General features: G+C 41.8%; 2 protein-coding genes across 4 annotated transcripts; both read right to left on the bottom strand.

Moving 5' to 3' along the window:
* Positions 1 to 4: 4 nt before the first annotated feature.
* Positions 5 to 1,833, bottom strand: LOC139367312 (coiled-coil domain-containing protein 42-like). Its single transcript, XM_071105530.1, has 5 exons — positions 1,545 to 1,833; positions 1,225 to 1,425; positions 758 to 979; positions 394 to 558; positions 5 to 88 (listed from the first exon to the last, which is right to left on the bottom strand). Exons 1-5 carry the CDS (start codon positions 1,680 to 1,682, stop codon positions 5 to 7), a joined length of 810 nt encoding a protein of 269 aa, XP_070961631.1. The 5' UTR covers positions 1,683 to 1,833.
* Positions 1,834 to 2,480: 647 nt separating this feature from the next.
* Positions 2,481 to 14,504, bottom strand: LOC139368493 (45 kDa calcium-binding protein-like). 3 transcript variants are annotated; one of them, XM_071107453.1, is made up of 7 exons: positions 13,570 to 14,504; positions 6,954 to 7,328; positions 6,034 to 6,170; positions 5,491 to 5,604; positions 5,093 to 5,251; positions 4,681 to 4,856; positions 2,481 to 4,138 (listed from the first exon to the last, which is right to left on the bottom strand). In XM_071107453.1, the coding sequence occupies exons 2-7, from the start codon at positions 7,271 to 7,273 to the stop codon at positions 3,962 to 3,964; spliced, it is 1,083 nt and encodes a 360-aa protein (XP_070963554.1). In that variant the 5' UTR covers positions 7,274 to 7,328; positions 13,570 to 14,504; the 3' UTR covers positions 2,481 to 3,961. The 3 variants fall into 3 exon arrangements, with proteins under 3 accessions (XP_070963554.1, XP_070963555.1, XP_070963557.1); XM_071107454.1 differs by having other exon boundaries at positions 13,870 to 13,982; XM_071107456.1 differs by having other exon boundaries at positions 6,954 to 7,324; positions 13,870 to 13,886.
* Between the last annotated feature and the right edge of the window lie 2,256 nt (positions 14,505 to 16,760).

Here is a 16,760-nt window from a genome sequence, read left to right as displayed (position 1 = left end):
TCATCTATCTGTGTCCGGTTGGCCCTGGCTGATCCGGCTTGTTCACCTCCTCCCAAATGCAGATCAGATCGGCTAGGAAGGTCTGGATCTGTCAAAATAAGTCATATTAGTTATGATTTGGAACACGCTGGTCTAGTGGAAATGCCCTCTGAATACCTGAGAGTTGATGAATGAGTAATAGAGGATTCACAATTTATGCAAATGTCTAGTCAATATATGATATGATATCCGCTATATATTCAGATGAAGGAAATCCCTGTGATCAGAGACCAGCAAATTATGCATCAGAGCACAATGGTCACATATCAGGATGCTAATCATTTCTACCCCCCTATGATGTGCTGTGAGTTCATGAGTAATAATGAGTTGTGAGTTAACAGTACCCTAAAGTACCTTCTCCAGCTGCTTAATAGTGTCCTCTGGAGCAATAGGCGATTCCCCAGTGTCTTTCGCCCTCTTGCACACACACTGGTACAGATTAAGAGTGGCCATCTTGATTGTTCCCAACAGCAGTGTCTTCTTGGCAGCTGTGTTCTGAATGTGGGCCCATCTCGATTCCTGTATATCAAGAGAGAAATGGTCATCCTTTGATCAGACACTTGGTTCCCTTTGAGGACACTCAGGGCTGGTGTCCCGGACACAAACTGAAAAGGGGGAGGTTCAGGACTAGCTTTATTAAGCCGTGTCTGGGATACTGTCCCTCAGAGATCAACCGCTGTAAAATACCCATCGGGAGCGCGATCATCTCATGTCTCACCCAGATCATGCCCTCAGCACGGGCCTTGTCCAGCTGGCTCTGTAGCTGGGCCAGAGTGTTGTTGTAGTGCAGCAGGGTGTCATTGCTCTGCTCTGTGAAGCGGGCCAGCTGGGCCCGGGCATTCTCCGTGCTGTCCTGGTTCTGCTGGGTGGTCCGTACCAGGTCCTCCCTGGTCAGCATCAACGTGTCGTAGCGAGACATCACCTGTCTGGCCTCCTGAAACTGAGATGCACAAAAGGAATTCCAAATCAACACCTAACCCCTACGGTTTAGGCTCTTGTGTAGACCTAAGAGGATGGGACAGGCTACAATATTCCACCTGGCTTATCACAGGGCAAGATGGAGCCACCAATATATTGCTTAGAGCTATCCAATCTGGTCAGATACAAGTGGCTAGGGATTGGTTTGTCTGAAGGCCAGTCAAATCACACACTACCTCAAGAGTTCTAATCCTAACTATTACCTACCTGTTCACTGGCCTGTACCACTTTATCAAGGTAATGGGGGTATATAGCATTCTTCTGCACTCGTTTCTCCAGACGGTCCCTCTCTTTGACGAGAGCTTTCGTCTCCTCCTGGAGAGTGAGCAGGTCCACCTGCTTCTGATTGGTCAGTTCCCTCTCTCGGCCGGCCTTCCTAACAGCTCGACATCGTTTCACCTCGTTCTCCTGAAATGAGATCACGGTAGAGCATGACCAATTCATCTCAAAGTCTGACTGACGGGCAGACTACAGGATGGGGTCAATAGTTTAGTCTAAGAAGTGATGTTCAGAAGCTATGACCGTACCTTCAGAAAGTTGTCAAATTTCTGCAGATATTCCTTCATCTGGCCCTCCTTCTCTATGAGCTCATCCTTGCGGATTCTCAGGGCTCTGAGAGTTGACTCAAAATCCTGAAACCCAAACCGAATGTAAAGTGAGACCATATCATACAGGAGAATTGTGTGGAGACTTGACTAAGAGGATTGTACTAATTCGTCATATCATTTTATTGCCAGGAATTGTCGGTTTGGGGTACAATGAGACAATTCAAAAAATATATTTGTACCTCTCTTTGCAGCGTCATAGCATTGTTGACCTCCATGGCCTCCCGTCTCTTCTGCAGTAGACGGGAGGAGGGGGCCAGCATCTCATCTGCTGCGGACGTGGCCTTCCTGTCAAAATGGTCAGTGGGGATTGACTATCTTATTTCTTCTTAACATAAACCATGAGCCTTCTGCTAATGATAATGTTGTGTTTGGGTAGGGAGAGGAAAGTCATACATTAAATGGAACAGATAGAAGCTGCTAACATTTTAGGGCGAAACGTTCCTTCAACGTCTAGGTTAAATGTCAGATTTTTTTACTCACAATAGCTGGTCTCGAAGGTTCTCGCCAAAATAGCTTTTGAAATAGTCTGACAAATTTACAGACATGTTTATAATATTTGGTCATAAATAAGATAATTGATCATTCAAGGCCTAATGTTATTGTTTTGACAATTTCTGTGGGTGGCTGTAGAAAGCCAGTGTGGTTCACAGAATTTTGAGTCAGAAAATAACAATGGTCTCATAGCAACTACTACAAATAAAAACAGAATGAGGGAAGCTCCACTCATGGCAAGCTCTAAAAAGTTGTACTATTTAAAAAGCCTAGTGGAAACCTATTGGCCATCAAGTTAGTGTGCTACAATGATTAAACATTTATGGACGCATAACACATTAGGGTACAAAGTATGGTCAGAGATTGATGAGAAATATTTATTGGTTTGCAAGCAAATTGGGAATACAATGTATAAAGCGTTGTCACATTCTGATAGCATGAGCTTTTTCTTTTATAAATTCAATGAGATGACAGGAGCTCAAGAGGGATCCAAATTACTGATATTTCCACAGGATATTGTCCTTGAAGCAGGAAAACAACTGATGAATGCATATTATACATATATTATAGAGCTTTGGCAAAGCATGACAAGGGCTAATACGGGATTTCTTAATGACAATTAAGTCATATTCATCAGAAATGTATGGAAAATATGTCATTATAACCTGAATAAAACAGAAGTATTGAACAACAAAATACAAACACTGGGAAAATACTGAATATTATTTTTACTGGATTTATAAAAATGTCTTTTAAGAGAAAACAAAAAACGCACACCAACAACAAATAAATAAATAAGTTAATTTCTTACACCAGTTTCAAACATTAAACAGATGTTGACAATCAACTAGCATTTTGGAGATGCTTAAAATGCACAATCCCATTTGGAATTATAGATACAAACGTAAACAAATGTATTGGAAATAAAAATATATGACCTATTGCAGCAGGGAGTTAAAACATAATTATCACACATAAGCACTAATTGTAAAGAACAGGACAGATCAGAGAATCATAAACACCTATTAAAAATGTACAAGTGTAACCCTTAGTACCCCCATTAACAAATAGAAAAATGTCAAATAACTGTTCACAAGGGCAGCAAGCACATTATGGAGTCAGTGAGTGTGGAGAATACAGTGGTTACTGTGGTTCAGCTCAATCATGGACATGATTGCTAACTTCATAAACACCAGTTACTTCCAAGCAACATTGTGGTACGCAGGTAGGCTATAGCTAATTTTGAAATGGCAATGAAAATATGTGATGTAATTACTTTCTTTATTTTGGATTTACCATTGTTGTGCGAGTTTAAAATCAACATGTTTGGAGTCAAATTAGAGGCCCTGCTACAAATAATAGGTTTGATTGTGTAATCCTTAACTTACACTACTTTGATAGAGGGGAGAAAGAAAAAAAAGGAATCTTGTTTGAATCCCCCATATACATACATTTCACAATATAGCATCCACACAAATTAACCATGAAGGTGACATAGTGTCTAGAATGCACTGAAAAAGACCAATACATAGAGGTAAGACAATTCAACTTGAGTACCACTGTAGACAGAAGGCAGACCTCGGCTATGGTTAATTCTGATGGGATGTTTAGAAGAGGCAGACAGTCCAGATATGAAGGATGTTTTAGGCCTTACTTTAAGAGTCAGTAGAGGAGGCCAGGGCGGGTCAGTCGGCTGGGACTAGGATTTAAACACAATTGCACACTAAAACATCCCAACATGAAGCTTTTTTTTCAAGACAGACCTGTCGTTAGAGCAGACTTACCAGGATGCCCCCATTAGAAGGGAAAGGGAAGGATTTTGTAGGACAGTTCGTCTTTAGAGCTCAGAACTCCTCGTGAACATTCCGGGCATAGTCCATGAGCTTGCTGCCAGTGAAGTATTCGCTGTACTTGAGAATCTCCTCCAGTTCCAAGTTGTGGTTCTGGTTCTCGTCGGCCACAGCAATCATCTGCTTAGCCTCGTTCAGCGCATTGTACTCGTTCATCGGGTCCATGTACTCCTGGAGCAGAGAGAGCACGGGGGAAAGACAGGGGAAGAAGGAAACTGTAAAAAAATGTTTGATGGAAAAACACTGTGTAAACTTAAACTACTAAAATCATATACAAAGTATGGATAATGGAGCTATATACATATATATGTTTTTAAATAATATCTTTGAGAACTAACAAGCACCAAAATATGAACTACACAGTGAGGGAGAACTGAGAATTCCAAAAACTATGAATTTAGTAGTATTTATTTGTTATTTAAAAAAACAGCATTAGCCATGGCAAAATGCATAGAATGGGAGGAAATGTGTTGTTTATAGGACATTTGCTTTTAAAACTGCAAAAGTTGCTAAAGTTTCTCTCAGCTCCATGGAAAATGTGTAGAACTGCAGGAAATGTTCTTTAAAAAAAAAGTTTGAATAAAAAAAAAAATATTCAGAGGCAAGATAGGGCGGGTTCTGGCAAATTTAGCCACGCCCACCCAAACCCCTTTTTTATTAGAAAAGACCATGCCATCAGGTCCTGCAGTATAACCAGCACACACAGCACCCACCTGTAGTTCCTCCATGGTTACGATGCCATCATGGTTGCCATCGATGACCTCCTCAAACTCCTTTTTCCTCTCTCGTACCCAGTCATCATCGATGTCCTGAGCCTGCTGGTTCTCCACAGTGCCCATGGGCAGGGAGATGAACTCCGACAGAGTCAGCTTCTTGTCACTGTCCTGGTCTGTAAAAACAACACAAAATACACATCACACTCCGATAGCTTTATAGTAACACTTTTCATGATCATCATGGTCATCCACAACTTATGTATTCATTTGGCATGTTTGTCTTCCACCTTTAATTCATTCTCGTTTTCATACTCTTAACCATCACTTATACTAAAACGTATAGCATGATACATAGAAACAAACTGAATTCAAATCCAAACTAAATGTGAGCGAGTAGAGAAGACCATACCTAGGTCGCGAACAATCTCCTTGACCATGTATTTGAGCATTCCTTTGCTGTGCTCCGGGTGCAGGAAGGAGAGGAACTCTTCCTCGTTCAGCAGCTGGTCGGCTGGGGGGTTATCAGCCTGGAACCAGCGGTCCTTCAGACTCTCCAGCACCTCCTGGGCTGCGAAGAGACAGTAAGTACAAGCATCACTGGCAAAGCTAGGGGCAATAGGCTACTATCGGGATGTGATCAGGAAAACTTAGGGGGGGAAATTATATTGGTTTGGGGGTAGGTCAGTTTCAATGATCGTATGAAAAGAGGATAGTCAGAAAAGCCAGAATTCCTGATTAAGCAGTAGAAATGCACGGACTACAACCAGAATAGTGTTGTGCAGGTCGTATTGTTGTGGATAAACTTACTCTCCTCGTCTACCTTCAGTTCTTCACTGTTCTTTATCTTGTCAGCCATTTCCTTCTTGTTGAATCCTTTGCTGGCCAGAAACTTCACCCGGTATTCATCCCATGTCACATGGCCTATGACGAGAATATAACGGTTTAGGGATTGGGGCTAGACCATTTAGGAAGGATTTTGAGGCAGTTTTGGTAAACAGTGCTGTATTGTCATCAGGTCTGAAATGTATTGTGGCCCACACATTTCAGGTCTGAGATGTATTGTGGCCCACACATTTCAGGTCTGAGATGTATTGTGGCCCACACATTTCAGGTCTGAGATGTATTGTGGCCCACACATTTCAGGTCGGAGGCCCAACTGTAGGACATCAGTGTCGGTAACAAACGCATTGCTCTCAACGAATAGGTCACCATTATGGCAATGTATCAGGGTTGTATTCATTAGTCCACAGCTACAGAAAATGAAAAATATTGGTTATTGCTGAACAAGTCCAGGTAGTCCCTGCTTGTTTCAGTCTGTTTTCATCCAGATACGACTGTCGTCTCACTTACCATCTCCATCTGGGTCCACAGCATGGAAGCTCATCTTGTTCTCCCTCACAGCCTCCTGGAAGTGTTCCTCTGTCTTCTCCACGATCCAGCGCTGCATCTCTTTGGCACTGACGCTCTTATCTTTATTAAAGTCCACCCTGAAGACAGTCAGCATTTTTTCAAACAAACACTCAAATGGAATATCGAGTTCAAGTAGTTTATTCAAACCCACTCTCATATATATCTGCTTCAGCCACAAACCCAGATTATTTTTCTAACTAAGTAAGATGCAACCTTAGCTCAAAATATGCTTTGAAAATGTTTCAGCTTTCATGCTTTTCCAACACAGTCACTCCGCCATATAGGGTCAAGATAATGGAACGGTGGTGAGGATTTGTCAAGGCACCTTGAAATTTGGCGAGGGTGACAAGTCGGACTAAAATACCTGGACTGTTTCGCTTCAACAGTATTTACAAAATCAGACTCCTAGCTTTTACTACTTGACACCTAGCTTACCCAGTGTGGGGTGGATAAGGCCAGATATTTACTTAAGACTGCTGCGGTTGACCTAGTCGGTGCACTCTCGTCTCCATTCTCAGGAACACTGCTTTGTTTATCATAAGAGATAATCTAGCCTCATTTGTTCGTGCCCACCCTACCCTTTAAAATAGGAACCGGACCATGAACGGTGTACACGTTAACGGGATGGGTATAGGCTACTTAGACATGATCCAAACTCCCAACTAAGAAATGTGGATTTATCGTAATTACAACCTCGCACCTACACACCATTTCACAATTTGTCCCACACAAAATGATAGAAATACAACGCAGGCACTCTGCACAGCTAAAACTGGAAACATCTGGTGGATGTACACAACACAGAGAGTATGTATATGACTCATGAGTCAAGACATTGAAAGCCAGTCATCCCCACTTACTTTCTGAAGATGTCAATGAGCTTGTTCCTGTTTCTCCTGGGCTCAGAGTCCTCTTCAAACTCCTCCATCTCCTTACCCAGGAACACCTCCTGGTGGAAGCCTTTATTGATGTGACCATCCATCTCCAGCTTCATCCCGTTCAGATGGTCTGGGGGAAGGATCTCATTCTCCTCCTTACTGGTGGGGCTGTTCTTGTCCTTCAGGGATGACATGTTAGCTGGCCGGGCATGGACGTCCATGGTGTTGTGGAGCAGGCAGAACAGGGCCATGGACACAGCCAGAAGGTGTCTGCGCCAAGCCGTCCTCCAGTAGTTAGCCATGGCTTCTTCCAGGTTCAGTGTCCTTGCTTGCTCACGGACTGATGAACACACCTGTCTACAACAACAACACTGGGTAAGGTGGATAGCCTCATCACTTGACTATAGTAGTGTTGTTCTTGGCTCGCTAGTCATAACAAGGACATCATTTTTGCCAACAGCGCGGCGTGGTCGAAGTGGGAGAAGAAGAGGAGCTCACTTGGAGTCCATCAAAACTTCCAAACGGTTTAAACCATTTGATTATGAGACTGAGGTGAAATCAAAAGTTGTGCCTATTCATTGGCTGTCATAGCACATTTTTAAAGATAAAAATTGATCATTACTAGTTATAACAATTAATTAATGGGTGATGATTTTAGATCAAATATGTGTGTTTGTGTGTGTGTTATGATTCAGCTCAGGTGCATCCATATACCATAGACACATACATAATCTGCACACACACACACAGCTCAGAGGCCCAGCTAATGAGCCCCATCAGCAGCAATTTACATTTTGAATGGAAAATGTGTTTATGTGACATATGGACTAGATGCAAATCAAATCTTCTTGAAAGGGAAAGATGCACATTAGGGATGTAACGTTCACCGATAAACATTTAAACCGGGGACCTGTGCCTAAGATACTAGAGCATCAGTCCGAGGGAGCCCAAACGGATCCAAATTAAGCAAGCGTCGGTCAGAAAACCGATTAAAACGTTAAGAATAACCATTCAGTAATGTTGGTTATGGTTTAATTCCGAAAATATATTCTCGTGTCTGAAATGATGCGTCCAGCTCATAGCCTATTGAACTTTTATGCATGTAACTGACTACGACTGTCAGATAAGAACAGTGCGGGAGACATAGTTGCTCGTGTCAACGAGGTAGGCCTATCCTAGCGGACTAAACTCCACTTCATGGTGAAGGAAGTTTCTGGTGAACTTCACCAAAGGCTGGAGCCGACACCAGGCTTTGTGGAATCTAGCTCCGACTACGTCGATTTGCTGAAGACCAATATTTTAAAAAATTTGAATCATGAAAACGCCCCGCTTGTTATTTTAAATACCACTACCGAGCAACAGCAACGAGCAAACAGTCCGTGTGTGTATTTTATTAACATTTATTGAAAAAGTACAGATTTTAGCAAAGAAAAGCACGTAACTACAGAGGACAAATATAGGTACACGGTTGGCATTTCATAATTCACTTCTTTTTTTTTTTTTAAGTATTGACCTTGGGCGAATCGATGTTGCTAGATTCCATAACGCCTGGTCTTGCCTGTATGCCTTTGGTTAACTTCCTTCACCATGGAGTGGAGTTTAGTCTACAAGGCCTATCCCTGTTATAGGATATTCACCTGGCTTTTGCCAGGTATAGCTTTGCGTAGGCTACATTAGTAAAGCATAGGCTTTATTAGTTGAGTGAAAGCCAAAGCAATTAGCTGGTTCATTGTTACCAAATGCGCTGGTCTTTTACCGGAGTAGACACACAACTCGCATCCAACTGCTGATTGGGGTTTTCAAATCATTCGGATTCTATTTTTTCAGGTTCACCATAATATCTTGTTTTGGTAGTTTTAGTGTAAACAGTGTATTTGGTCATTTTTACATGAACAGGCTAATTTCATCAATTTGATATTTTTGGTTCCAATCGCCTGTCTTTGTGAGACGCAGAGTAGGTAAACAGATGATCCCTGCATGTGTGGTTCCCACCGTGAAGCATAGAGGTGTTGTGATGGTGCTTTGCTGGTGACACTGTCAGTGATTTATTTAGAATTCAAGGCACACTTAACCAGCATGGCTACCACAGCATTCTGCAGCCATACGCCATCCCATCTGGTTTGGGCTTAGTGGGACTATCATTTGTTTTTCAACAGGACAATGACTGAACACATCTCCAGGCTGTGTACCGGTTATTTGACCAAGAAGGAGAGTGATGGAGTGCTGCATCAGATGACCTGGCCTCCACAATCACTTGACCTCAACCCAATTGATGTGGTTTAGGATGAGTTGGACCGCAGAGTGAAGGAAAGGCAAACAACAAGTGCTTAGCATATGTGGGAACTTCTTCAAGACTGTTGGAAAATCATTCCAGGTGAAGCTGTTTGACAGAATGCCAAGTGTGTGCAAAGCTGTCATCAAGGCAAAGGGTGGTTACTTTGAAGAATCTAAAATATAAACTTCTTCAAAGTAGCTACCCCTTGCCTTGATGACAGCTTTGCACACGCTTGGCATTCTCTCAACCAGCTTCATTAGGTAGTCACCTGGAATACATTGAAATTAACAGGTGGGCGTTAAGTTAATTTGTGGAATTTCTTTCCTTCTTAATGCGTTTAAGCCAATCAGTTGTGTTGTGACAAGGCAGGGGTGTTATACAGAAGATAGACCAAGTCCATCATATGGCATGACTAGCTCAAATAAGCAAAGAGAAACGACAATCCAGTTAATTATATTGACTACGTCCGTCTTAGCTCGCTCATTAAAATGTCTTAATCGAAATTACGGATTTGCCTCTTATCCGCTCATCGTTCCCTTGTGCTATAGTTTATACATCTCAATTGTCAGTAGACTCCACATTTGTGGAAGCAAGTCAGCCATATCAGCTATCTTTTTTAAAAACACAGTAAATGAGGTTGAATGAACTGGTTTGCTGCCAGACAAAGCTCCGCTGATAGCCAGGTGTAGCAGTGGTAAGGATTCACTCCATGGTACTGTAAAGAAAGCTCTGCTATTGGGACAGCTTTATGTAGGCCCTAACAGTTTGTGGGCACCGTTTGTCACCGTTATAGTGCAATTAATGTATCGTTTAGTGTTGTGGCTTTGCTGGCATGCATAAAACATAAATATGTTGAGTTTGCCCCTCCAAGATTTACAAGCTAAAATCCTCCACTGTGCACATATAACAGGCTCACCTAACACCTTTTTTGCACTATTGGTTAGAGTTTGTAAGTAAGCATTTCACTGTTCACCTGTTGTATTCGGCACACGAGACAAACTTTGATTTGATATTAGATCAATGATCATAGGCCATAGAAATGTTCACTTAACTGACATGACTTGGTTGCCTAGTGTAAAATCTCCTTTCACACATCCGTCGGCAATGTCTTCAAGGTTATCCCAAAACAGGGGCATCGTTATGCAATTTGTTTCTGCTATACTGCTAATGGCTACTTGTTCAACATAGAGGCTGGTGTCTAATCTAGGCCTGTAATAGGTTAGAATAATGGACCTTAAAATCCCTGTCCCAGCGCTTTAACCGACCCCGCGCCCCTTCCATCACAGGTGTTCGGGGGAAGCCTGTGAGCCCGACAGGGACACGCAAGCCGTGCATTAGCCTACACTCACAAGATAATAAGCCTAAATAAATAAAATCGGCCAATTAATCGGTATCGTTTTTTTGGGGTCCTCCAATAAATCGGTATCGGCGTTGAAAAATCTTAATCGGTCGACCTCTATCTTGAACTCATTAAAATCAGATTTCCCAGATGTTTAGAGAGGCAGAAGTCATGCTGGATTGTCACCATGACCAATGTAGAATGTTTATCCTTTTAAGCTTGGAAAAATACCCTTAAACCCAGACTTGGGACCACACACCCAGTCCACTGAATAGCAGGCTAGTGATTGCTTTGCAATGCTTGCAGTTAGCCACTGATTCCTTCCAAACCACTCATTTTTAAATTTGAGATTTCCAACTTGTTGTGTAATGTTTATGTCCAATGGCCGATGGCCGATGAGCACCGATATGTTTTATCTATAATTTCTCTTCATTATTTCTCATCATATGACAAGAATTAAAAAGGATTTGCCAGTAGATTGTCGACTTGATTCATGATGATGACGACTGCTAGCTTGCTAGCTAATATTTTGAAAGAATGATCAGTCCAATCAAAGCTGCGGAAGATATAACGTGATTTGACGTAATTTTATCTGTGGCCAATGACCTTGAGCTTTCTTGGATGGGCACTTCTAATGTAACTCTATGGCAGCACCCAAGGGGCTTGAAGTTTCGAGCTCTGCCATTTGGCGGTGACGTAGTGTCCCTATGAGTGACAGAACACTGAGCCAATCACCGCACAACTAGAGAACATTACCAACCCCTACGCTCCGTATTCCCCGCTAGCTGTCCCACCACCACAGAATGCAAATAAAATAAAATGTTATCGGTCACATACACATGGTTAGCAGATGTTAATGCAAGTATCGCGAAATGCTTGTGCTTCTAGTACCGACAGTGCAGTATTATCTAACAATTCCACAACAACTACCTAATACACACAAATCTAAAGGGATGGAATAAGAATATGTACATATAAATATATGGATGCACGATGACCAAGCGGCATAGGCAAGATGCAATAGATGGTATAAAATACAGTATATACACGTGAGATGAGTAATGTAAGATATGTAAACATTATTTAAGTGGCATTATTTAAAGTAACTCCTGATCCATTTATTAAAGTGGCCAATGATTTGAGTCTGTATGTAGGCAGCAAGCCTCTCTGTGTTAGTGAAGGCTATTTAACAGTCTGATGGCCTCTGATGGCACTGCGCTAGGCTGAAACACCTGCATTTTGGAGCTGCCTTACTCAAGAAAGCAAAAGAGAGATCAAGTTTTTATGCAGCTCTATTAACTCAACTAAAAAAAAATGGTCTGCAAACTAATGTGACACATATTAATTCCAAAATAACATGTAAAACAGGTAGCCCCCCCAAAATGACAGATCGCCACTGGAATTTAGACATATAGGCTAGCTGTTAGACTCTATGCAAGGTGTTGGCATACGCAGGGGATTGAGGATAACGTTGTAGCGAATTTGAAGGGCAGCCTGCAGGGTCTGAAACGCACAACTTCATGTCGTCGCGGTCTGCGACAGTACCAAGAGAGTTAACTCCCTTAGGTGTCCTGACAATGCACCATGGCTGTTAGAATGGTATAGCCTTGCTTTGGGGATATCTGGTGTGAGTGTGTGCCTCCAAGGACTACATTAAATACACCACTTTATTTTATAGAGTAGGCAACACTAATCCACCCCGCATGAGTGGATCAGAAAATGTAGAACTTCAGAAATTGAAACTTATATTCTATTATTCAAGTTGAACAAGTGTATTAGATCATTAGACTGATAAGCGTTACAAGGACCAAGCTCTCTAAAATGCCAAATGGTTGCATTATATTAAAAAGGTGCAAAATGCAGAAATCGCACTACCATTTCCTGGTTGCTAAAATTGTAACAGTTTCAGTTTGTGACAAAACAAGCAATGTTAAGTGTAGAGAATCATTGTACCAAATATTGTCAAATATATTTTCAATAACCAAAAATATTGTATTCAGCTGGTGTACAAAACCAAAAGTAAGAAGCAAAAACTAAACTTAACGGGAAACAGAAATAGTGCACATAGACCACATCTACCACTCAGAACTGCATTCAATAAAATGACATCTAGAACTCACATTTCTATGTGAATTTGGTCAGGTTGCCCAAAAAGTCACATATTGCAGCCTTAAACATGATACCTTCCTTATACATTTTTTTCAAAGAAAATTGGTCTTTCCTCTATCAGTACATTGGAGTTTAGCCATCTGGAGGATGAAATTGGAATCGTAACCAGCTCTTTCTGGCTTTAAAACATTATATGAACCTGCAGCATACCACCCTCCATTCCACTGCTTGCTTGCTTCTGAAGCTAAGCAGGGTTGGTCCTGGTCAGTCCCTGGATGGAAGACCAGATGCTGCTAGAAGTGGTGTTGGAGGGCCAGTAGGAGGCAGAGTGCCTCTGGTCTTAAAAAAAAAACATATATATACCCTGGGGCAGTGATTGGGGACACTGCCCTGAGTAGGGTGCTGTCTTTCGGATGGGATATTAAACAGGTGTCCTGACTCTCTGAGGTCATTAAAGAGCCCATGCACTTATTGTAAGAGTAGGGGTGTTAACCCTACTGTCCTGGCTAAATTCCCAAGCTGTCCCTCATATCATCACCAGTTTACATTTGGCTCATTCATCCCCTGTAACTATTCCCCAGGTCGTTGCTGTAAATGAGAACGTGTTCTCAGTCAACTTACCTGGTTAAATAAATATTAATATTTTGCAACGAAACCGTTTACTCTAGGAAACAAAAATACCGAAACGGGGAGGGTCCTACTTGAATTTGTCCAATAGAAACTCTCGTTTTCGTTTGGAGTAAACGGTTTCAGTTGCAAAATATTTCACAACAAACGAAACGTTTTGCAACGGAATCAGACTAGTGAATACACCCCAGTATATCTAATAAGCCGGCTAACGTTAGCCGATGAGAGGACAAGGCTTGATGACCTACCTAGTGTTGAACTCCAACGACACAAAATCTGGAACGCTGCTCAAAATAAATTGCAGGAAATTGAAGAGATAAGGCACTAGCTAGTTAGCTAGCCCACCTAGCAATGGCGAGAGTGCATCGTCGTACGAGCAAAACAAAACGGTTAGCTAGGTTATATTTCATGTACACGTGGCTGCCACTACGAACTTCACGCAGGAGCAAACGTCTCACTCTAACTACCGAATCAATCCGCATACACAGCAAATGTTTGATTAGGTGAGTTGAGTGATTTATATTTTCAGGAAACAAGCTGCTACTCACGCCGTGTGTACACAGATTGCGTCACCACGTTGCCGTATGACCAAAGATTATGGATATACTGACAAGATACATGTCTCCGCCCTTACCATGGGAGTCGTTGTGCACAAAGCGGCACGGCAGGATGTCTAGCGCTCGCCTATCCTGGTGGATACGTGTCATTATTCTAATTATTTTTTTTAAATATTCGATGGAGAGGGAGCGAGAGAGAACGCTATACAATAGCCATAACATGACACTTGAAATGTCCATTCCTTTGAAACTTGTGAGTGTACTTTTTATCTTAATTTTGTATTGTTTATAATATATTTCACTTGCTTTGGCAATGTAAACATATGTTTCATATGACGCTACTAGCCTCATCTCATGAATATGCATAGCCATCTTACAATTCCGATATTAAGTGCTATTTTAAAGAGTTGCCGGGATGTCACGTGCCCTACTCATATCTCACGCAGTAAATAAGCCATTAATTTTTATTTTCCCCCAATTCGAAACTCATTGATCTCCATACAAAAACTCCTTGCTTGGCGGCGGAACAACGAACAAACGCTATCTGCTGGAGAGAGACAAATGTTCTGCCTAGTTGGCCTCTCTTCCTATTTCTCTCTGTTGTCACTCAGGTTGTGATTTCGTCCTTCCTTATGAAATTGGGGGCGTTCGTTTTTGAATCGCTTGGTGCCCTGGGGTATTGAGTTTACTCACGACCATTCTACAAAGAATTCTCCATGCATCAGGGGAACCGGTCGAGGCAAAACGAGCGTTACCCAGTCTACAAAGATGGCATTTGAAAACCACCAATCTACAGTAGACTGACCACTAGCGGGGGAGTTGGTAATTGTCACATTTAAAGCCACATTGTGGATGTGCAAGTTGGTCACTAATAAAATGTAATGCACCCAATTACATTTTCACATGTAAATAACGCTTGATTACTATGACTCTGTAATGCTCAAGTTAGTAGGACAACAATACTGATTTTAGAGGTACGATTGTTTGGTGCACTTTTTTAAAACTTCACCTCTGGGTGGCACTGTGCACAAAAGTTATAGTTCTACACAAAACATAAGTGATGAGGCTCCATCCAGATCATCACCTCAAAAGTACAGTATGTGTAACTGTAACTAGGCTATGCAGGTTTTATTTAGGCAGACTTTGACCACTGGGGTCTCAGTGGTTGATAAGAAATTCTGAGAAATGTTATTTTTGTAAATGTATTGGTAGGGTACACATATTTTGCAGATGTTATTGCGAAATGCTTATGTCCCTAGGTCCAACAGTGCAGTAATACCTAACAATACAAAACAATACCAAGCTGTGAACAGCATGAAGCTAACCCATGCACATGCTCAGATACTGTGTGGGACTATGTGAGAGCAACGTCTCACATCTCGCTCATCTCAATATTTGCTGTGCTGCTCGTGGCAACATCATTTCGCTGAGTCTACCTTTAATGATATACAGTCAGTTTCAAAAGTATTGGGACAGTGACACAATTTTTTGTTGTTGTTTTGGCTCTGTACTCCAGCACTTTGGATTTGAAATTATACAATAAATATGAGGTTAAAGCGCAGACTGTCAGCTTTAATTTCATTCATATCAGGTGAACTGTTTAGAAATTACAGTACTTTTTGTCAGCTTGGGGATTTGAACTTGCAACCTTTCAGTTACTAGTCCGACGCTCTAACCACTAGGCTACCCTGCCACACCAATGTAGTCACAAGCTTGATGTGGTCATTGCGTGCTATCAATATAGGACCAAATAGTTAACTTTTTACTACTTAAATACACATATAAGTGAATTTGTCACAATACTTTTGGTCCCCTAAAATGGGGGTGGGGGGGGGGGACGACGACGACGACACTATGTACAAAAATTGCTTTAATTTCTAAACGGTTCACTCGATATGGATGAAATTACCCTCAAATTAAAGCAGTCTGCACTTTAACCTCATAGTATCATTGTAAATCAAATCAAATCAAATCAAATTTTATTTGTCACATACACATGGTTAGCAGATGTTAATGCGAGTGTAGCGAAATGCTTGTGCTTCTAGTTCCGACAATGCAGTAATAACAAGTAATCTAACTAACAATTCCAAAACTACTGTCTTGTACACAGTGTAAGGGGATAAAAAATATGTACATAAGGATATATGAATGAGTGATGGTACAGAGCAGCATAGGCAAGATACAGTAGATGGTATCGGGTACAGTATGTACAAATGAGATGAGTATGTAAACAAAGTGGCATAGTATAGTATAAAGTGGCTAGTGATACATGTATTACATAAGGATACCGTCGATGATATAGAGTACAGTATATACGTATGCGTATGAGATGAATAATGTAGGGTAAGTAACATTTATATAAGGTAGCATTGTTTAAAGTGGCTAGTGATATATTTACATCATTTCCCATCAATTCCCATTATTAAAGTGGCTGGAGTTGAGTCAGTGTCAGTGTGTTGGCAGCAGCCACTCAGTGTTAGTGGTGGCTGTTTAACAGTCTGATGGCCTTGAGATAGAAGCTGTTTTTCAGTCTCTCGGTCCCAGCTTTGATGCACCTGTACTGACCTCGCCTTCTGGATGATAGCGGGGTGAACAGGCAGTGGCTCGGGTGGTTGATGTCCTTGATGATCTTTATGGCCTTCCTGTGACATCGGGTGGTGTAGGTGTCCTGGAGGGCAGGTAGTTTGCCCCCGGTGATGCGTTGTGCAGACCTCACTACCCTCTGGAGAGCCTTACGGTTGAGGGCGGTGCAGTTGCCATACCAGGCGGTGATACAGCCCGCCAGGATGCTCTCGATTGTGATTGTCATTTCAAATCCAAAGTGCTGGAGTACAGAGCCAAAGCAGTAAAAAATGTGTCACTGTCCCAATACGTTTGGAGCT

This window comes from Oncorhynchus clarkii, chromosome 16, assembly GCF_045791955.1.
Source record: "Oncorhynchus clarkii lewisi isolate Uvic-CL-2024 chromosome 16, UVic_Ocla_1.0, whole genome shotgun sequence".
Lineage (NCBI taxonomy): Eukaryota > Metazoa > Chordata > Actinopteri > Salmoniformes > Salmonidae > Oncorhynchus > Oncorhynchus clarkii.
Note: the sequence above shows the minus strand (reverse complement) of the source record. Positions and strands in the feature narration are given on the sequence as shown.